The 22060-nt window shown below is 48.2% G+C and overlaps 1 protein-coding gene across 3 annotated transcripts; it reads left to right on the top strand.

Annotated features, from left to right (window-relative positions):
• Positions 1-133: 133 nt before the first annotated feature.
• Positions 134-21554, top strand: TAF8 (TATA-box binding protein associated factor 8). 3 transcript variants are annotated; one of them, XM_028509518.2, is made up of 9 exons: positions 137-651; positions 1435-1591; positions 6011-6109; positions 6437-6499; positions 7545-7669; positions 10757-10904; positions 12290-12432; positions 19145-19284; positions 19570-21554. In XM_028509518.2, exons 1-9 carry the CDS (start codon positions 607-609, stop codon positions 19580-19582), a joined length of 933 nt encoding a protein of 310 aa, XP_028365319.1. In that variant the 5' UTR covers positions 137-606; the 3' UTR covers positions 19583-21554. The 3 variants fall into 3 exon arrangements, with proteins under 3 accessions (XP_028365320.1, XP_028365319.1, XP_035880941.1); XM_036025048.1 differs by having other exon boundaries at positions 615-676; XM_028509519.2 differs by lacking the exon at positions 19570-21554 and having other exon boundaries at positions 134-651; positions 19145-19288.
• The last annotated feature ends 506 nt before the right edge of the window (positions 21555-22060 follow it).

Genomic DNA, 22060 nt, shown 5'->3' on the forward strand with positions numbered 1-22060 from the left:
CCAAGGGGCTGGCGAGCAAATAAACAGAAAACCCACAGGCACCGCAGGTCCTGGGGATGAGGCGGGCAGGGGACAGAGGCGGGCTCCCTCGGCCTGCGCCTCCCACCTGGCCCCACAAATACCTGCGGATTAACTGAGGGCAGGAGGGTACAGCAGAAGACCTAGCTAGATTAGGTTAGGTTCTAGTTGCAAGCGGGTCATTGGTGGGCTGTAAAGTCACAACACAACGTAAGATTTCCCAGAATTTCCAGCTCGGGAGAATCATCTGCAGAAATAACACTATATATACTCCGGCCCCTCCGACAGGCTGTGAGTTACTGGCACTGGGCGGGACCCAGCCCGGTGTTGCTGACAATTTTGGGGCGTTCCAGGGGGTGTGCACTTTATGAGAAACGATTTCAGGTTAAAAGGTGTGAAACCGAGGGCACAGTTTCGAGGTTCACTGGGGCGCCGTCAACCCGTAGTTCACTGGAGGTCACGTGAATCAAGTCATCAAAAGCAGCTCCCACTCCGCCGAGCTTAAGAAAACTCGGAGTCGCGCGCACCACGCCCGGCGACTACAAATCCCATCCTGCCCTGCGCCCACGCACATTACGCCAGAGCAAGATGGCCGACACGACGGCCACTGCCGGGGCCGGTGGCTCCGGAACGGTAAGAGGGGGGTGCGGGGTCGAAGGTGAGAAAGTCTGGGTGTTCTATAATTTTCCCTTAGCCTGGACAACAAGCTTATACCCATACATCCAGCCCCACCATGAGTTCCGAATAGAGAAGGGTCTTTCAGGTCGTACATGCCCCCCCCCTTAGGGACTTGGCGGCGGCCTTCTGAGTTGGAGAGTCTGCGTGCTGATTGGCTCGTCTCGGGGTTGGGAACCCGGAACATCTTCTGATTGGTCCGAAGAGACCGTTTTCGCCCTCTTATTGGCTAGCCAAAGTTGGGAGGGATTTCTGTTTCAAAATATTTAGCTTTCCTACTTTTCCGTGCTGTTATCCTTTGCCCTCCTCTCCTCAGTGTCATGTGTTGTTTAAATATTCCTTGTTAATGAAATGGTGTGAAGATGGGAGGAACAAGAGAGGGTTTTTTTTTTCCGGAGAGATACATAAATTCAATCCGATCATGTGTGTTTCTGCAGCTGTATATTTCGATAATCTGCTAAAATAAAAAGTACGAAACAGACACTTGTGTTATTAGAATTTTAAGTTTTAGGAAAGTAGAAAGGCTGTCTCCGTATTTAGAGCCCCTTGGGTGCTCAATTATTACTTTTTTGGCCAAGATCTGTAAGTCTAAATATCAAGGGCTATCATTTTATGAAGCACTGATAAGTAAGTATTTAGCAAAAGAACGTTTGCTTGCCATTGACGATGTGTGGACTATGTGATTACATCCTTGTCCAGTGAATGAAAATCTTCTCTCCTTCTTGGGCTGCTGATTCACAGAGATCAGGAGGTAAACAGTCCACTAACCCTGCAGATAACTACTATCTGGCCCGGAGGCGAACCCTGCAAGTGGTTGTGAGCTCCCTGCTGACAGAAGCAGGGTTTGAGAGTGCTGAGAAAGCATCTGTGGAAACACTGACAGAGATGCTGCAGAGCTGTAAGTACCAGGAAACAGTACACCTTCTTTAAGTTAACCAAACATCTGTGTCGTGTCCTGCATTGTGATAGTGTTAGAGAGGATTTAAGAAAAAGAAGAACATAGTAAAATGATTTACAGGCTTTAGAATCAGATAGACTTGGGTATAAGTCATCCATCTGTCATTTAATAGCTTGGGCAAGTTGCTAGATGTCCTGACTCTTAATTTCCTCATTTGCAAAATGGAATAGTAATTTGCACGTCAGCAGTTGTGGGTATGGGTGAGATGTTTATGTAAATCTTTCAATGCTGGGAACATTGTAAGCTCTTAATGACTTCCTGGTGCTGTTATTATTGCTGTTTGTGTTCTATACTCAAAGAACTTAGTTTTGTTGGACAGTTAGGATTAATTCCTATGAAAGAGATGCCACCACATGATATGATCAAATGATGTATTATGTACAAAGATACAAAGAGTAAGAGTGAATAAGTTTTATACAGTGGTTTAAAAAAACACTTTTAAAAGGAAACGTCTTGAGGGTTAGGACCCCGGAATGTTCTCACATCAGCTTTTCTGCATATACAATGTATTTCTGTGTTTGGGCCTTTGTAGGGGTAGGATAGGATGCAGGATGGGAGTATTTAAGGTGTTTGGGGGAATCAACACCTATGAATGGAAGCAAAGGAAAGGTTTAGGCAGAGGGAGTTGAACTGCAATGCCAGCCAGCCAAAAAACCATCCACCTCATTCTGGAGCACAAGAGTAGTAATTGCCCGTCAGGTGTCCCATATCAGGGAAAAGGCCCTGCCTTCATGCTTTGGTCTTGATGGGTCCCTGGATGTGGGCTGCCCCAGGAAGGGCAAGACCCGGGTGAGATGGCTTTATGAAGTTTGGAGCTTTCACATGTTTTCCTAAATCAGTGATCTCAGATTTTTTGGTCTTAGAACCTCTGTGGACTCTTAAATATTGAGGACCTTGTAGGGTTGTATATACATGGTATGGAGATATATATATATCTCCACATTAGAAAGTAAAACAGTGTGGGGGAGCTTCATCCAGCAGAGCTCCCCCGGCTGCCACTGATGAGAATAATTCTACCAAGACATGATCTGCTTGGGGAGGATAGGCTGACCAGTCTCTCACAGGAGAAAGGTGTTTCACCTCTCTCTCTCAATGGGCTTTTTTTGAGTTTAGCTTGCATAAGGTTGCATATCAAAGAAAGGAGGTGTGGTTTACAGGTAACATTTCTGAGGTCACGGGGATCCTTTTGAGTCAGGGTCTGGTAGACAGGGCGATGCCAATTGGATATAAAACCTTGGGAAACAAACTTATTTTGTGCTCAGGCCCTTAACATTTAAATTGAGGACATTCTTAGCAAAGCAGGTTTCACAGGACTTTATGCATTCTTTCTTAGGCCTGATCACTGCCCCACCAGGAACTGGCAGTTCTGGCACAGGGCTGCCCCCCCTTTGGCATTGTTTGAGGCCTGAATTGGGGGTGGGGAGCAAGGCAGCCAAGAGATTAGAAGAGTTTTTACAGATAGAATGAGGACTCAGGCTGTGATAAAGCTGAAGGGTGAGGGTGGTTCTTTGTCCCTTCTGCACAATCCCCTAAGTCCTTCCCTGATGGCCCCTTCATGACTGTGCCTGTCTTAGGTTGTTCCTTTTTTGAGGAATCTTACCCATCATTGACTATCCAGCCATCCTACAGGGGTCAAGCAGAATGAAGTAAAGGGGGCAGAGGCTGCACCCCTGCCGGGAGGATAAGTTTTATCTCCTTAGTGGCTTGTGGTCCCAAGGTCCCCTACCTGTGGGGCCTTTTCACCTGTCAGTGGGGTTACAGCTTCTGAAACCAGGCAGGACAGTTCCCAACAAAACAGAAAATTTTAAAACATAAGAATGAACAAGGATGAGGTCTGTTATCCATGAGAACCATGATGTCATCGCACATCATATAACTTCTGGAAAACTACATGAGAGAATGAATGAAAAAGTCAAAGAATGTCTTAATTTTATTATGGAAACAGTTTTGGCCTGTGGACTTCGGAAAGTTTTTCAGGGTTACCCAGGGATTCCCAGACCACACTTTGAGAATTAAAGGAATGGTCTGGTAGTTCCCACTAGATTCTCCCCTCAGTAAACACATGCTGCCCACTGTTTTCACATGTGGGGGCTAGTATTAGTGGTTTGCTCAGGGTAGCACGGCAAATTGGGGATAGGTTTTCACTTAGACACCCTTCCCGGTCAAGCAGTACTTGCTTGTATCTTCTGAACCATAAGGCCTCTACAGCTGGGGTTCCATACCTCACTGGACCCCTTTTACATCTGATGAATTCTGCGGACCCATCCCCAGAAAATGGCTTTTTTGTAAAATTGCATGTAAAATTGAGCATGGTTTCAGTTTTCCCAACCACTTCTGAGGCCTATTTATGGAGTCTAGCTTCATACCTTCCCCTTTCCCCTGAAGGACTTTAGCATGATTCTTTTTATTTAAAAAGACATTTAAAAAAAAAAAAAGGTTTTCCTTGGCTGGCGTAGCTCAGTGGATTGAGCTCAGGTTGTGAACCAAAGCATCGCAGGTTCGATTCCCAGTCAGGGCACATGCCCGGGTTGCAGGCCATGGCCCCCAGCAACCGCACATTGATGTTTCTCTCTCTTTCTCCCTCCCTTCCCTCTCTAAAAATAAATAAATAAAATCTTTTAAAAAAAAAACAATGTTTCTCAATGTCTTTTCTAAAAAAAAAGATTTTATTCATTTATTTTTAGAGAGGGGGCAATGAGGGAGATAGAGAGGGGAACATTGGTGTGTGAGAGAAACATCTATTGGTTGCCTCTTGCCTGCCACCATCCGGGGACCCAGCCCACAATCAGTGACCTTTCTGTTTATGGGACGACACACCAGTCAGGGCTAGCATGACTTTTTTTCTAAAGGTTTATTTCCTTCTCACTCCAGATAGAGGGGGAGAGGGGGAGAGGGGCAGGGGGAGAGAAACAGAAACATAAGTTGATTGTCTCCCACAGTTGGGGATCATACCCAGGCACGTGCCCTGACCAAGAATGAAACCTTTGGTTTCAGGATGGCGCTCCAGCCAGGCAGGGCTAGCAGGACTCTTAAACAAACAGAGGTTCAGTTTTAGGCGGACAACACAGATAATAAGACCTTTTTTTTTTTTTTTTTGGTGGCAAGATATACATAACATAAAATTTACCATTTTAACCCTTTTTAAGTATACAATTCGGTGGCATTACATATATTCACAGTGTTATAGCACCATCAACCCTTTTTCATTATTCCAAACAGAAATTGTGTGCCCATAAATAACAACTCCCTAATCCCCTTTACCCTCAGTCCCTGGTAACCTCTGATCTACTTTTCATTTCTATGAATTGTTTTTTTTGTTATATAAGTAGAATCTGAGAACATTTGATTTTGTGTTTGGCTTATTTCATTTAGCGTAACGTGTTTAAGATTCACCCATGTTGTAGCGTGTCTCAGTACTTTATTCCTTTCTTTATTTCTTTCTTATATTCTGTTGTATGGATATGAAGTGTGTCTAGAAGGTATCCAGCCATGTAGTATGAAAAACAGACATTTATTGAAGAAGATACGAGATACAAGAAACATTGTGCACAGGACAATGACACCTCAGTTCCCTTCAGAGTAGGCACCTTGGGACCTCACACGGTTCTCCCAATTACCATCAGCTGCCCTGTTGTATTTTCCCTGAATCTCATCAAAGGTCTGAAATCTCTTCCCTTTCAAAGGTGATTTTGGTTTTGGGAAAAGCCAGAAGTTACAGTGTGCCAAATCTGGGCTATAGAGGGGCTGAGTCACCTGGGTGATTTGATGTTTGGCAAAAAAAAAACTGCAAGACATAATGCATTAACAGGCGTGTTGTCATGATGAAGCTGCCCATAGCTGCAGCCTTCTGAATCATCCGAATAGTTTCTGCAGAGGAATGTTCAAGCTCAACATAAAATTTGGTGCAGATTCGTTGCTGTACTCGCTCAGTCATTTTGAATGTGACAGCCACACAGCACACATGCTCACTCAGTGGCATCTATGGCCCCACTGACTAGGACAGTGAAGTTGTCGTTCACACATACACATTCCAGTCAACTCCTTGGCTGCCAGGTTATGTCAATGTCACATAAACTGTTCTCGTTATAGTAACAATGGCTGGACTTTTTCTGGACAGACCGTGTAGACCACATTTTGTTCATCCATTCATTTTTCAGTGGGCACTGCATCATTTCCACCTTCAGACTATTGTGAATAATGCTGCTATGAACCTTGGTATGCAAGTATCTCTTTGATTTCCTGCTTTCAATTTGTTTGTTTGGGTGTACACCCAGGAGTTGAGTGCTGGCTCATATGGTAATTCCATACTTAACTTTGTGGAACTGAGAATACGACTTTATGCCTTTGATCCTTTCTTAGACATTTCAGAAATTGGGAGGAGTGCCAAGTCCTACTGTGAGCACACAGCTAGGACCCAGCCCACGCTGTCAGATATCGTGGTCACACTTGTTGAGATGGGTGAGTACACAAGTTTTCAATTCTTTGGTGCAGCTGAGTTGGAGTTATGGGAGAGACAGGAGTCCCCAGGAGTCAGTTGCATCTGCTGAGTGTTTTTTGAAATCCCTCATGGTTCTTCTGGTCTGCTATTAGCCTGGGAGGGTTATCCATAGGAGGTTCCCTTGAACAGACTTCCTCACTCCTGTTGAGGTTTCTGCTGAAGCTGCTTCTCGGTGGCAGCAAAACCCTTGAGTTGGGAGTTTAAGCTATTTCAACACAATATTATTCCCTCTTCCATGTTCAGTATCCAGTGGTCTGGGCAGTGACTTTTGTTTTCTTAATACTTAGGTTTTAATGTGGATACTCTCCCTGCCTATGCAAAACGGTCTCAGAGGATGGTCATCACTGCCCGTAAGTGCCCTTGAGCTGAGGTTCTCAGTAACTCTCAACATGCTTGTGGAACAAACTAACTGAATAGGGCAGGATCGGTTTGTTTAGCTACCTCCTTATTGCAGGCTCCCCTCCATTATTTGGGGATACCTATAATATAATCTTTCTTTGGGCTGATACAGCTGGGATATGAAACTCAGTCACTGGAAAGGAAAACAGTCTCTGAGATGTTGCTGTGGTTCTTGTGCTTTAGCCCCAGGAGGGCAGTTGATGCTACTTGAAAAATGCTATAGCTCTTGTTCTTCCTGAGATCGAGGGTCAGAAACTATGGTCTGTAGGCCTGGTGGAGCCCACCACCTGTCTCTGTAAATGAAGTTCTGTTGGAACACAGCCATGTTTGCTTGCTCTGGTTGCTTCGTGCTGTGATGGCAGCATTGAGCAGCGGTGGTGGACTGCAGGCCTGCAGAACCTAGAATACTTACTCTCTGTCTCTACACAAAAAGTACGACGACCTGTGCCTTAGAGAGAAACTGAGCACTGTGAACTGAGTTCGGGCTAATGAGTGTGGGCTTACAGGACCTGGGGAGCAGTCACTAGTTTTTTTTCGTCATCACTTTTTTCAAGCTGGCATCTTCTGAAGAGCTTCCCTGTCCAGGAGCAATGGAAGGTGCCATTTTCAGCCCCCTGTTGCTGTCATTGGCCCACACTTACCTACCCTGGCATATTGTATGTCTTCGCTATCTCGGCTCCATGAAAAGTGAGTTAGCAGCCCGTCTAACTCCTTAGTTCCTCAGCATCCTCAGCAAGCTCTTCTGTGAAGTGGACGTTGTCACAGCCAGCCACTCACCTGCCTAAGAGGCATGCAGGAAGATTGTTGTAGATGGGAGTGTCACCCAAGGTCATTCAGCAGGGCTAGGCATGTGGGGGTGACCTCAGGACCTTAAGTCCTTATAGGCCTATTAAAATAGAAGTACAAAGTACCTGAGGTTGAAAATTGAGGTCCAGCATTTACTTTGAGAAGAGCAGGGTTTGGGTGGAGGAGTAACAGGTGCTGACTCTGTTGCAGCTCCCGTGACCAATCAGCCGGTGGCCCCCAAGGCTCTAACTGCAGGGCAGAACCGACCCCACCCGCCGCACATCCCCAGCCACTTCCCTGAGTTCCCCGACCCCCACACCTACATCAAAACTCCGGTGAGTGACAGGGATGTGGTGGGGGCTGTGACTGATGCACAGCAGTGAGTTCCTACTGACTGTGGGACCACAAGTTTGTTGGTAAAAGGTGGGCCCAGAACTCAGAATGTCTTTTCTTATTGATAAACACAGAATGTCTTTTCTTATTATAGGCAAAGGAGAATTATGTTCTCTAGCTGGCTGATAGAAATATGGTTAACAAGAAATTGGGGTCTGTGCAGATTTGCCTGTTCCACCAAAACACAGAAGGACCTAGCCACATTAAGAGACTGGAAGGATATTCCACAAAATGTTCACAGTAATTCTCAGTGGGCCATAGGTCACTGTTGTTTGTGTGTGCTTTTCTGGGTTTTCCAAATTTTCCATAGAAAAGGAGTTATTTTTGAAATTGGGGTAAGGGTTGTTTAAAACATACTTGGTGGTGACATGAAGTGAAACTTATTGTAACCCTGGTTCTGGGTCTGAATGAGGACCAATGGAGCCGTCTTCCGTGTTCACACGTGTCCTCTTTCGCCAGATTAGCAGTGTCGCCCTCCTTTGGGAATGGTGCGGTGTGCACAGGGGTCCCCAGAGGCTCTTCCACACACCTCCTTTCTCCCTGCCTCCAGCCCGGGTGCGGGTGCAGATGTGGCATCACGTGGGCAGCAGAGAGAGACAAGCCCTCCAGGACATTTCTACGTACCCAGGACGCTGGGGGAAGGAACAGTCTGTCACCCCCCATTGCAGCAGCGCTGTTGCTCTTGACCAGTAGGCTCTGCACTCGTGTCCTAGAGCTGCTGAAACCAAGTGCCACAAACCCTAGGTGCTGCAGAACAACAGAAATTTTTTGTCTTACAACTCTGGAGAGTACACGTCCCAAGTCAAGGTGTTGCCAGGGCCTGCTTCCTCTGAACCTGTAGGAGAATCCTTCTGTGCCTTTCCTAGCTTCTGGTGGTTTGTAGGCGCTCTGTGGGCGTTCCTCAGCTTGTACAGGCAGCGTTCCAGCCCTCTGTCTTCATGGGGCGTTCTGTCCGTGTCTCTGTCTTCACGGGCCATTTTCTTACAAGGGTGTCATTTGTATGGGAGTGGGGTCCCACCCTGCTCTTGTTTGACCTCTTCTTAACTGAACACATCTGCAGTGACCCTGTTTCCAAATGAGGTCGTGTTCTGAGACACTGGAGGTTAGAACTTCAGCCTACTTTTTGGGGGACACAGTTCAGATGAGATCAGACACATTCAGGGTGGTATGGCCATACACTTGGGGACACAGTTCAACCAATAGCAGTCTCTAACTCTTTTATAATGTATTTCTGTCAGTAAAAATGTTAGGTACATACTCTAATACACATTCACGCTTATTTATATGAATATTAAATGTAACACTCTACTAAAAAATGGACATTAAAAGATGATATGGTCATTACTGAAGGTTCAGGAGACCTGTTTGCTGTTATAGGGGCCGCGATGCGATTAGCTCTGCTCTTTAGTTTCTGAAATCATAGGCCTTCAATCTTTGTGGAATAGTAAGTTAGAGTTCTGATTCTAAAATCAGTTCATTTAAATCCTTTAACAGCTTTCATGGTTGAAAAAGGCACATTACAAACATATGCAGCATTATTGGCTCCCCTTAATACATCACAAAACTATGTTTTCATTCCCATTTACCAGTTATTTGAAAAATTTTGTTTAAAATTTTCTGTTCAATTTCCAACTTTCTGAATCTCAGTTTTCTTAAAAATGATGGTAAGATCTCGCATTTTTAATGTCTGTGACAAGAATGTTCAAAATCCACTCATTTTGGGACAATTTTAAACATATCAGAAACTCCCATTCCTGTGTTTAAGTGTGCCTGTGGGAACTGTACGCATGGGACACTGCCGAATTAACACTGATAACAGTGGAAATGTTTTCAAGCGCCCCTTAAAAAACCCTGCCTCCAGCCAGGGCCAGATGCCTCAGTTGGTTGGAGCCTCATCCCATACACCAAAAGGTTGTGGGTTCAATCCCCAGTCAGGGCACATACCTAGGTTGTGGGTCTGATCTCTAGTTAGGGCACATGTGTGAGGCAACTGATCAATGTTCCTCTCTCCCTCTCCCTCCCACCTACTCTCTCTCAGTCACTCATCTCTCTCTCTGGCCCCTTCCTCCATCCCTCCGGCCCTCTGTCTCTCAAATCAATAAACATATCCTTGGGTAAGGATTTTTTTTTACTCCTATCTCTATGTCACAAAGAGTAGTTACTCTTCTGGTCATTGTTACAATGTCACCTATACCAGTGTTTTCACCAGCTTCTTGTTCTGACTAGATCTCAATCATTTTTTACTCCACCGAGTGATTGCCAAAGAGCTCAGAATTAGGAGCAGGAGTGTGAAGACTTCCATTTTCTTCCACTTATATTAATATCATCTGTTTGCATTTCTTTGAGGGATTTTTTTGGGACATATCCATTTTGCAAAAGTTGGATTAAGAAAACAAGATGCACCCTGGCTGGTGTAGCTCAGTGGATTGAGTGCTGGCCTATGAACCAAAGGGTCACTGGTTCAATTTACAGTCAGGGCACATGCCTGGGTTGCAGGCCAGGTCCCCAGTTGAGAATATGCAAGAGGCAACCAATTGACATCTCTCTTGCACATTGATGTTTCTCTCCCTCTCTTTCTCCCTCCCTTCTCGACTCTCTCTAAAAAATAAATATTTTTTTAAAAGAAGATGGACAATGTGCAGATCCATTTAAGCAACCACCTGTGTGCTACATGATGTCACATCACACTGATGGAACCAGTGGTCCCTCTCAGGGCTTCCGTGGGGGATTCCCACTCTTCCTTCAGCATGCCTCTCTTACACCAAGACCACCTGTCATGGGAGCTGATTGAAGACCCATGGTCAATGTACAGTAAATATTTGTACATTTCATAACTTTTCAGATGAAAAGTAAATAATACTTCCATCAATTTCTTTCTCCCCCTTCCATCGCCCTTTGGGGATCTCTGCTCTAAGTGATGGTAGTGGGTCATTTAAAGGGTGGAAGGACATAGAAACAGCAAGGAGGGTTCCCGAGGAAAGCAGAGTGATCTGTTGGTGTTACTTTAGTGTCTTTGCTGTTCTTTTTAGACCTACCGGGAGCCTGTGTCCGACTACCAGGTCCTGCGGGAGAAGGCTGCATCCCAGAGGCGTGACGTGGAGCGGGCACTCACCCGTTTTATGGCCAAGACAGGCGAGACCCAGAGTCTTTTCAAAGATGACGTCAGCACATTCCCATGTGAGAATCTGTCCCCTCTGTGGACCCTGTCTTGTCATTTGAGATAATCCCAGCATCTTCCCTTACTCTCAGCATGGCAGGAAGAAACAAATCAGCTCTGTTCTTGTCTTAGGTGCATCTCGTTCTTCAGATTTCTGGCTCCTTTTCCCAGGTCTTGAGGGCTTGGTCCCTAACTGATGACTCTGAACAGTAATGGCCTCTGTTGGGATTGGCCACTTGAGGTACATTGGTTTAGGTTACCTCAAGGGTCACTGATCCCTGGGTGCCAGAGAGACTCATGCAGTAGAAGTTGGCTGCCCTGGAGGTAGGAGGGGCCATGGCACTGGGGGCAGGGCAGTTGGAGAACACCTGCTGGGCGCTGCCCTTCACGGTGTCCGCACACAGGCACCTTCTCATTTCCCATCTCGGCGCTGCCGCTTCACCGTGGGACCGAGCCTTCTCCCCTTCGGAGGCCTCAGGTTTTCCAGAGAGAATGGTTGGAGTGATTCATTCAGTCGGCGAGTGTGCGCTGTGTGCTGGGCCCTGAAATGATAACAGCTAGGTTATTAAGTTCCACATGCTGTGCTAATCACTTTCCCTAAACCATCTCATTAAATCCTCGCAGGAGCCTTTGAGTCCGATGCTGTTACCACCATCATTGTAGGAAGCTGGTGCTTATAAGGAGGAGAAAAGAAGTAACTTGGCTGAGGTCATGCAGCTAGTAGTTTTCAAGCTGAGACTGACTCCTGATAATCACGTTCTGCCATACAGAGAGACTTTTTTGTATTTATTTATTCATTCAGTTATTCATTTATTTTGGCAATGATTTCTCTTCATCCTCAGTGCTTTTTGGAAAAATGAAAATGTTCATTTACTTGAAATGCCCTCCAGTTCAGTGGATACACTTAGATGCTGAGAGTCTTCAAGTCCATATTTGAACTTGAATCTTCAGGCTGTTGGGATCAATATCTCTGGTCTAGAAATGAGGCTGAGAGGGGTTAACTGGCTTTGGGTATAAGGTCACTAAGCTGATGCTTTACTAGGATTCAGTCCCAGTTCTGTCTGACTTTAGACGTCCTTGGAAAAGTGACCTCTGAAGCTTTGTTGCTGAAGTTCAAACCCCACTCTGCTACTTTCTGGGTGCCAGAGGAAGTCACATAACCTCACTGTGTCTCAGGATCCTCCTCTGTAAAATGGGGTTGGGAATTGCACTTAGCTGTTGTGGAGGAGGTGACGATTAAAGACAGTGCACGTAAAGCCTATAGAACAGGGCCTGGCCCACAGCAGTGCTCGGAGTGTGCCTGCCATCATTATCACTTGGTGCTGCTCCCAGTCTCTCGCAAGGCCCTAGGCCCACCTCGAGGACTCTGTGACGGTGGAACCGTTCCTCTCTTCCCATCCCACAGTGATTGCTGCTCGACCTTTCTCCATCCCCTACCTGACCGCTCTTCTTCCGTCTGAACTGGAGATGCAGCAAATGGAGGAGACGGACTCCTCAGAGCAGGACGAGCAGACCGACACAGAGAACCTCCCTCTTCACATCAGCACGGTGAGCCTGCCTTTCGCCTGCTTCAGAGTAACCCCCAAACTATCCCACACTGCCCTCAGCCTGTCATCCTGGGAACTGGATGTGACCTATCCCAGGTCTGTGCCTTCAGGGACTTGTATGATGGGCTCATGATGATCCAGGTGTGACATGATCTGTAGCTTGAGGCAAGTCTGTGTCCTGGGCATTCATTCAGTCAATAAATATTGAATGAGCGCCTGCCAGAGCCAGGCCCAGTTCCAGGAGCTGGGGATTTAGCAGGAGACAAAACCAACAGAATTTCTTCCCCTCATGGAGCTAAGGTAAAAATAATAAATGAGGAGATGGGAAGGAACTGTGGGTATGGGGGAATGTGTATTAGGGTGATTGCGAAGGTGACAGGTGAATGCAGGCCTGACAGAATACAGCCTAACACATATCTGGGAGTAGAGCATTCCTCACAGAGGGAACAGCAGGTGCAAAGGCCCAGAGGTGGGAGCTGTCGTGTTGGAGAACGGCCAGGCCATCAGGGTGGCCAGGGTGGTGTGAACATAGGAGGGAGTAGTAGGGACTGAGGGCAGAGAGCTCAAGGGCAGTCAGATCTTACAGGCTCTGTTAAACGAGGGCTCTTGCTCAGTCAGGCGGGAGCCGTGGGAAGTGCCGCGCAGAGGAGGGCCAGGAGCGGGTGTGGGTTTGTCCCGATATCAGTCAGGCCGCTGTGTTGGGAGTAGACTAGAAGGTAAGGGGAAAGCAGAGCAACCAGTTAGGAGGCTCTTGCAGTAAACTGAGAGATGGTGGTAAAAGCAAAAATAATGACACACGGTCAGGTAAATTATTGGTCAGATTCTAGATTACTTTCAGTGTAGAACCAACGGATGGAGTGGGTGTGAGATGGGAGAGGAGAGAGTCAAAGATAAGCGCAAGGTTTTTGGCTTGAACGGCAGGAAAGATGGAGTTTCCTTTAACCGTGACAAGGAAGGCTGTTGGGTGGAATGGGTGTGGGGGTGGGGGGGGAAAGCCAGGAGTTCAGGTTTACAGGAGGTAAGTTTGAGGTACTTATGACACATCCAGGTGGTGATGCAGGCGGAGAGATGATGTATGAATTGGAGTCTGAGAGGCTGTTAGGGCTATAGATGCAAACTTGGCGGTTATCGGCGCAGTGTGTGAAACCATGAGACTGGATGATCTCCTGGGGAATGAGTGAGCAGAAGAAGAAGTGCAAGGACTGAGCCCTGGGGCTCCCTACTGTTCAGATGAGGGGCGTGGGAGGGCACAGCCGGGGAGGTGGGGGAACCCAGAGGCCGCCATGTCCTGGAGGCCGAGGGAAGGCGGTGTTTCAGGGAGATAGGAGTGGTCGTGTCAGAGCCTTCGGTTAGTTTTGGTGATATGAGGACCAGAATTCATCCATTGGATTTTGTGATGTGCGTGTGCTGCGTGACCTCAGCAAGAGCAGGTGCAGTGAGAGAGAGAGCAGGGGCCTGCGGTGAGGGGCAGGATGGGAGAGGAGCGATGGGCACCGGTGAGGAGAGGGTTGCACTGACCGTTACAGTAGCCACATGTGGCTATTTAAATTTAAAATCATTTAAACTAATGAAAACTAAAAACTTAGTTTCTTAGTTAACACTAGCCACATTTTAACAGTTGTGTATAGGTAGGGGCTACCATACTGGGCAGTGCAGATACGAACATTTCTATCATCACAGAAAGTTCCGTTGGACAGCATTTATATAGGCAGTTATTTCAGGGAATTTGAAGTAAAGGGAAGGAGAGAAATGAAATTGTAACTAAAGGAAAAATTAAGGAGCTAAGAGAGGTGGGTTCTGTTTTTTAAGCTACAACACAGATATTTGTATGCCAGTGTGGAGGATCTGGTAGAGAGGGCAGGTTGATGCAGGAGAGAGAGACATTGTGGGGTGATGCTCTTCGGTTGATGACAGGGCGTGGGATCCATTGCCCAGCTGAAGGGGCTGGCCCCGTTCTGGACATCTCATACCCAGGGTGGGAGACAGAGACGTGCTCATCGGAACCCGTGGGCGTTGTGTCCTGGTTATCAGTGTGTTGTGCGTGGCAACAGAAAGCAGAGCCCACTCTCGTTCCTGCACCTGGGAGGATGTAAAAGAGATCACAGAACCGCTGAGAGCTCTGGCTCCCGCAGGGGTGTCCAGCCTTTTGGCATCTCCGGGCCACACTGGAAGAAGAGTTGTCTTGGGCCACACATTAAATACATTGTGCCACGTAATCATAAAAAATTTCATAATGTTTTAAGTAAATTTGCTATTTTGTGTTGGGCCTCATTCTCAGCCATCTCAGGATGTGTGCGGGCAGCAGGTTGGACACCCCTGCTTGAGGCTTGTAGAACCCTTTAAAGTCAGGTCACTGTGTTCATCCATTCTGAAGATTGGCCTTGGCTTTTAAGCAAAGAATGCCTTAGTGGTTGAAGTTGACTGAACGTCCCCGTGTTCTCCGAGGTGCGGTGCACAGACGGCAGCGGAGAGGGCCAGTGCTGAGTTTTTCTGTGACGCCCGTCCCTCCTCAAACACACGTTTTTTTCACGTTGAACTGTTGCTCTCCGAATTCAGGCTGGGAGCCCACAGCTTTACGTAAAGCAGGGAGGGGAACCTGTCATTCTACACTTCTGTAATGGGGTCAGTTAGCTTGGTCTGAGAGAGGGCGACTGGGTGATGGACTAAGGTGAGGTTCACCTTATGAGAAAGAGGAATCTTCTGAGCAAATATCACTGTCTCTTTGTAAATACAAAGTAGGTAAAGGGCTTACAGATGTATGATCTAGCATGTGAGGTAATTACATAAGGGAGGTCATGGCGGGGAGTGAGTCGAGGCTGAAAGAATGCCAGGAGTTGCCTGCTTTCTCCTGGATCCGAGAGGCCAGGCCAGGCCAGACGGCAGAGAGCAGGAAGACGTGACCCTTGGAGGCAGACGGGGATGGCGTCAGACCCAGACCACGCTACTTTCCAGACACGTGGCTGCGGTGGCATTACCCAGCATCTCAGTCGGTTTCCTCACCAGGACAAGCAGGAGTGGGAGCACCCACCTCGAGGGGAAGTGGGAGCCTGAGCTAAAATGAGCTCATACATCAGGTGCCTGGCACATGGCGGCACATGGCAGCTCACGGCCCCCGTTGCTCCCTCCCATGCTGTCTCGGGCTGTGAAAAATAAATGAAAAGACTTTGAGAAAAGGATTCTAGCAACAAATTACATACAGCCAATGGACTTGTTACTTTGTTGGACTGGCAAATATGTTTAAAATCTATAAAAAGAAGTACAGTGATAATTCTTTCATCCTTGTTCCTGACTTTCCCACCTACAAAGCAACCAGTCACCAGTCTCCTGTGTGCCTTCTAGAGACATGGTGTTTTCATTGTTGTTTTAAACACAAGCAGCAAGTCACAAGTGGTTCCTCCTTGCTGTCCAGCCTCCTCAGTGTGTCTGGGCAATCATTCCGCATCTGTGTGCAAGGAGCGTCTCCAACCCAACTCGCGGCCTCGTCGTGCGCTGCCATGGGGATGCGACAGTGAAATCTGACCAGTCCCCTGTGGGCATTTAGGTCATTCCGGTCTTTAACATTTGCCGACATTGTTAGTTAATTAAATAACGGGTACTTTAGATTACTCTTTTATCTGTTGATGGCAGCATATCTGGTAAGGACTGTTGCTACATGGTTTTTACTTAACCTGGTCTGGTTTCTCCATCTGCTTGAACATAAAGGGGCTATTCATGTTAAATCGGTGTGTAATGGATTCTTTTTCTCTTCCCTTTGAACTAGCTGTCTTCTGCAGGTATCTCAGTGTCTAAACTTTTGCTCTTTTACGAACAGTGTAGCAGTCATTTGTTTATTTAGTACCTGGCAATATGGGCCAGACACGGTTCCTGGTCCTTGGGACATAACAGTGAACAGAACAAGGAAAACCTCTGCCTTTTAGGACCTGCATGTCGGCAGGGGGGGAACGACAGCCAATGGAGTGTATAAATACATTTCTATGCAGTATATTAAAGACTAAAGTGCTGTTGGGGGCAGAGAGAGAAGACCCAGGGTGAAGGGCTGAGGTTTCAGTTTTAAATAGGGTGCTCAGGGTAGACATCGTTGAGAAGGCGACATTGGAGCAGAGACTTGAAGGAGGTGAGGGGTAAGCCGTGTGTATGTCTTCAGGAGAGTGTTCTGGAGAGGGGCAGCCCGGGCACAGGCCCTGACGAACTGCATGGAGGTGAGTGTGGGTGTGTCTGAGGAAGGCAGAGAGGGAGAGGGTGGCATCAGATCACACAGACCTTGTGAGCCTTTCAACTGGGGGAGATGGGAGTTGTGGGAAGGTGTGGGGCAGAGGAGGGACATATGCGAATGAACTTCCAGGATCCTGGGCTGCTGTGAGGGAAGGGACTGGAGCCAGGCGGCAGAGGAGGAGCCTCAGAGGGAGATGGGTTGGTGTGTGCAGGCCGGAGACAGTGGTGGGCCCTACCCACTCCAATGGTCACACAGGGACTTTGGAAGTGGTCAGATTCTGCCTGTATTTTGAAGGAAAGGCCGAGATTTTCCTGACAGATTAGATGTGGGATGTCAGAGAAAGAAAAGCAGCAAGAATGACTGGAGTTCTTGGCTTAAACAACTGGAAGGGTAGAGTTGCCATCGCACAGGGGAGGATCCAGAGTGCAGTTTTAGGCACATTAAGCGTGAGGTGCCTGCTTGACACTCAAGTGGAGAGGTTGAGTGGCCATGGCTGTGGCTGTGGCTGTGTGAGCCTGGAGTCAGAGGACAGGTGAGGTGGGGAGAGGCCCGTGTGGGCGGGAGTTGTGGTGTGGAAAGGGCACTGAGGCCGTGGGACTGGATGCAGTCACCCTGTCGGGGGCGGGAGGGGGGCTTGTTAGCACGCACGCATCACCTGAGTCTGGCCTTTCCAGACAGACCCTTCTGCTCCCACTGTTTGTACAAGTCACGGTCGGTTTGGTACTTGACTACTTTTATTTACTCTTGTCCCTCAAGGCTACCTGTCTCTTAGGGAGGCAAGGAAGTGGCATTTCCAGAAACTCTGCTTGGGAGAAGAAAAGCTGTTGTCTCATGACTGAGACCCACATCCTAGCCTTGTGGACAGGGAGCCAAAGGGAGGGAGCCTCCCTGCCCTCCAGCAGAGGCGCAAGGCTGGTGTCCCAGCACTCCTGTGTCGCCTCCGTCCTTATCTCAGGCACACTAAGGCACAGTCAATGTGAATTTCCAGTAACTCTAAAGATAGGGCACCGACCATAGAGAAATGATTAGAGATGGGTAGGGGATGGTTTCTAAATTAAGCCATAAGGAACTTGAAGAAGGCTAGCAGCCAGATGCCCAAGGCAGGTCTGGAGGTTGTAGACCTTGTGTCTGGCATGAGCTGGGTTGACCTTGGGGCACTCACTTTCAGGAAAGCCTCCAGAAGGTCCGTGGTTGCTCTGAGTCACCTGTGGTCCCACGCGATCAGGGTGGGGAGGGGAAAAGCACAGGGGTCCTGCACGGGACTGGGTGTTTGGGGAGGACACAGTTGATAGGACAGTCGAGAATGAGCAGCAGGACCTAGAGTGATCCAGTCCCTTCAGGCTCCTCGAGCCTGGGACTGCTGCCCGCCTGCTGGGCCCTCGGTGTCTGCGGGAGCCTGCTGTTTGTTTTCTGCCCGCTGATCGCAGTGTCCTCTGCCCTGCTGTCTCTTTACAACAGACTCTCCAGTCGAGGTCAGCTCCTCTTTGCCTCGTTACAGAACAGAAATCTCAGTGACAGAACCCTTGGTCTGTCACTGTCACCAGGGGGCGCAGCCCAACCAGCTTCTCTGGTCATTTACAGCACTTAGGAATGAGCTCCAGGACGTTTGTCGTGTGATTTTGCCTTCCTTCCCCTGCTGCTTCTGCTCATTTTACAGAACTTAGAAATTAGAAGTGAACATAAACAAGATGAATCAATCACCCTATACCCAGAACCAGTTTTTAAAATTTCAGCATACAACTTTTTTGTGTTTACACGCAATAGTGATTTTTAAAAATTTTTAATTGGGGTCATATTGAATATGTGCAAACTTTACAAACTTTTCTGCAACATCACTTTCTTCAAAAACCACACCATGAGAGACCTGATTCCCAGGCTGCAGATGGGGGTTCTAGGCGGTGTTCCTCTGCCGGTGCTGGCACACCGGTGCTGGCACTCCGCTTCACCTTGGTGGGACTCTCAGGGCCCAAGAAGTTCCTGGCGTCTCCTGCAGTATCATCATTGGTATCATGCTGCAAGTACCAGATGTGTGAGAAAACAGGGCGGGGAGTTACCTAGTGTGCTTTACACTAGCTTTGGTTCAGGAGGGGCCCTTTGCGTGCAATTTGCTCTGACCCTGTGTCTGTAAAGCATGCAGGCTCACCTCTCTCTTCTTCATCTCCCCACAGGTGGGGCTTCCTTCTTGAGCACCAACATTTTAGCCCTGGGCCCCTTGCCCCTCCCAGGTCTCCATTCTTTGTGACTCCTGTCCCTGCCTTGTCAAGCGTTCAGGGCTTTGTGTTCGGTGCTCCACTGTGTGCAGCTGTTGGCCTCACCTCCCTCTGACAGCCAGCTGCTGCCTGGACCTCGTTTCGTCCAGGGCAGAGATAGGGACTTTAGAAAGAAGGTGACCCCCAAGCTTCCAATTCCTCCGTGAGAGGATGTCCGTGGTTCTTATAATGGGCATCATCTCTTTCCTTGTGCTGTTGGTGTTTTGCTTTACTTTGGCTTTTGCTCCAAGGATGACTCTGGAGCCGAGAAGGAGAATACCTCTGTCCTGCAGCAGAACCCCTCCTTGTCGGGGAGTCGTAACGGGGACGAGAACATCATCGATAACCCCTACCTGCGCCCTGTGAAGAAACCCAAGATCCGCAGGAAGAAGTAAGTTGGAAGAGGGGGTGCAAAGAGGCTTCTCTGGCCAAAGAGTGGTCTTCTCTGCTTCTGGGCAGAAAATAGAGGCTCACCAGTGGGTCTGAACCTTGGGGAGAGCTACTGTAGCGAGAGGAAGTGTTTTCTCTTTTCCTCTCATTCGCCTCCCGTGTGCACCTCTCATGTATAGATGTTGAGCTTCCTGCTGCCCCGGGACCAGCCCTGGAGTTGTTGCCTCCCAGAAGGAGAGGAGGTGGGGCCCCACCAGGCGACTCCATGGGATCCTTTTCTTTCTAGGTCTCTCTCGTGAGCTGGGGAGGAAGCCTGTCCTGTACCGAGACGCGGACACCACCCTCCTGAGGGAGTTGAAGTCGCTCAAAGGGAAGCAGCGAGGGTGGCCTCCCCCGGTCCAGCTGAGGCTGCTGCGGTGTGACAGGACATGATTTTAATAGCAAACTCTATGTTAAGATTTCCTATTTTCCCTGGATGTTTGGGTTGAGGAAGATATGATGGTAATAATAGGAGGCTTTTTTAACCAACCAGGTTGTACCATAGGGCATAGGAGCAGCCAATAACTTCATTTATTGTCACAGGACCTGATTCCTTTGAAGCCAGGGAAGGCGGCAGGAAAGAAGGGGTTCGGTACCTTCTTGGCTTGTTGCCAGAAACTGTTTGCCTATTTCTGTTTCAGCCTATTAGGACCCCTGGTATTAACTCACAGACAATTTGTAGCACCAGCGTATCATCCTAGAACCTCCTTTTGTTTTTCCTCACCTGGGCTCCAAGTGCCCTGTTGAGCTGACCTAAGGTGACTTTGCCTTCCCGCACCTCAGGACTGGAGGCCCACATGTCACCCCTTGATCTGGGGCCGGCAGGAACCGGAAGGTGGGAGCAGAAACATAACGTGGAGGAGAGGTGCGGAGCAGTGCGCTGAGTCTCTCATCAGCCTTTGATGGGCATGCCCTGAAACAAGGCAACTCTGTTGGAACATTTATCATTTATTGTCCCTCTTGGAATGTGTGCTGGGGAACTACCAAGGCCTGTCCCGTCCTGGGAAGAGTTTCCTCTGACAAGAGCCTCTGTCAGTGATACGTTGTGCTGTGACTGGATAGAGGAATGTTGTAAACATCAGGAAAGGGATTTGATGGGGTGCGGAGGCTGGGCTCTGCACCCTGAGAGCAGAGGAGCCAGGCGGGTGTGCCGGGGGGGCCACCGGCAGGGGCAGAAAGCCATGCTCACACCTTATGCAGAAGTGCGCTGAGAGGAGCCAGCAGCCAGGCCAGGTGTTCTTCCAGAAGCAGGTCTGAATCTGTTCAACCTCTTTGCTTCCTGGGGAGAGATCTCGTCCTTTGTGTGCTCTGCAGATCAAAGAACAAGTGCTCAAGGACCACGCTGGATGAGCTGATCCCTTTGAGCTGGTCTCCGAGGGAAGAGATTTAACAACTGAGCCTCGGGAAGAAACATGCCTGGAGGTTGTCTCGGGGCAGACGGAGCGTTCCCTGGGCAGGCGCCCTGATGTCCGTGCTGAGCTTTCCTGTACTTGGACCCCATGTCGTCTCTCTGTCTTCCATGCTCTTGGTGAACTTGAAAACTCAAAAAACTCGGTGGCTTGACAGCAGACTCCACATCCCTCTGGCCTCACTGTTCTCTAGGGTGCTCCATCCCATCACTCAGAAGGAAGCAGCTGCTAGTCAGTAACTGAAGAGGGGACCCCAGTGAGAAAAGTGGGTTCCCCAGCTCTGGACCAAATGCGAGATTGTCAGGTTTGTGGTGACCTGAGTGAAACTCTTCCTGCGGAAAGCGATCAGGTGGTCCAGTGCCGACCCTGGGAGTTTGTGGTCGGCTCTTGGCGATTCTTGGTTTCTTGAGTTTGACTCCAGTCCCAGGTGCGAGTCTCAGCAGAGGCAGGAGGCAACCTTCCTGGCTCTGGGAGCGGTCACCCCGTCAGTGTTCCCGCAGTCCCTCCTGCTGCTGCCATTCAGAACCGACGCTTGGTGAGTGCCCTGCATGCACTAAGGGAGAAGGTGAGATTTGGAAGAGCCACCAGTGCTGCTGCGGGGGTTCTGTTCTGGAGGAGACGCCAGGAGACGATCAGACAGCCGGAAACACTGGCTGGACTGTTGTTCTGTAAAAGCTGTGCCTGCTCCTCAGCGTATATTTACACATTTCTATTTTTATAATTTGGGGGGAGTTCTTGGAGGAAAAAACTAGTAAACACAATAAGATTAAGAATGTGAGTTGTAAGCTCTTAATAAAAGGTCATGAGAAAAACTTTGTAAATGAAACAATTTTATAAGCTTTGATCTTGTCTTCAGAAGTCACAGCAGTGAGTGAGGCTCTAAGCAGAGAAGTGAGGCGTGGCCCTGTTGTTAGCTGAGTACCCTGCTAAGTGAAATGTTATTTTGGACATTTTCAAACTCAAAATTGGAGAGGAAAGTATATATATTTTCCCTGTATATCCTTCATCCAGCCTTAACACTTACCAACGTCTTTTCAATTCTGTTTTATCTATTTCCCCCACTCTTTTTTTTCTTTATCTTTCTGGAGTATTTTTTAAAGCACATCCAAGACCTTTGTCATTTAATCTATAAATATGTCCTTATGCATCTCTGGTAGACTTTTTAAAATTTTGAAATAATTATAGAATCACAGAGTGCTGCAGATGGAAATGTTTGGGGAGGTCATATGTACCTTCTACCCAGTTCCCCGACCGGTAGCGTCTTCTATAAACACGGGATCGAAGCCGGAGATCGGCATTGGTGTGCCCCACAGCGCGCGCTCGGATTTC

The sequence above is a fragment of the Phyllostomus discolor genome, chromosome 4 (assembly GCF_004126475.2).
Source record: "Phyllostomus discolor isolate MPI-MPIP mPhyDis1 chromosome 4, mPhyDis1.pri.v3, whole genome shotgun sequence".
NCBI lineage: Eukaryota > Metazoa > Chordata > Mammalia > Chiroptera > Phyllostomidae > Phyllostomus > Phyllostomus discolor.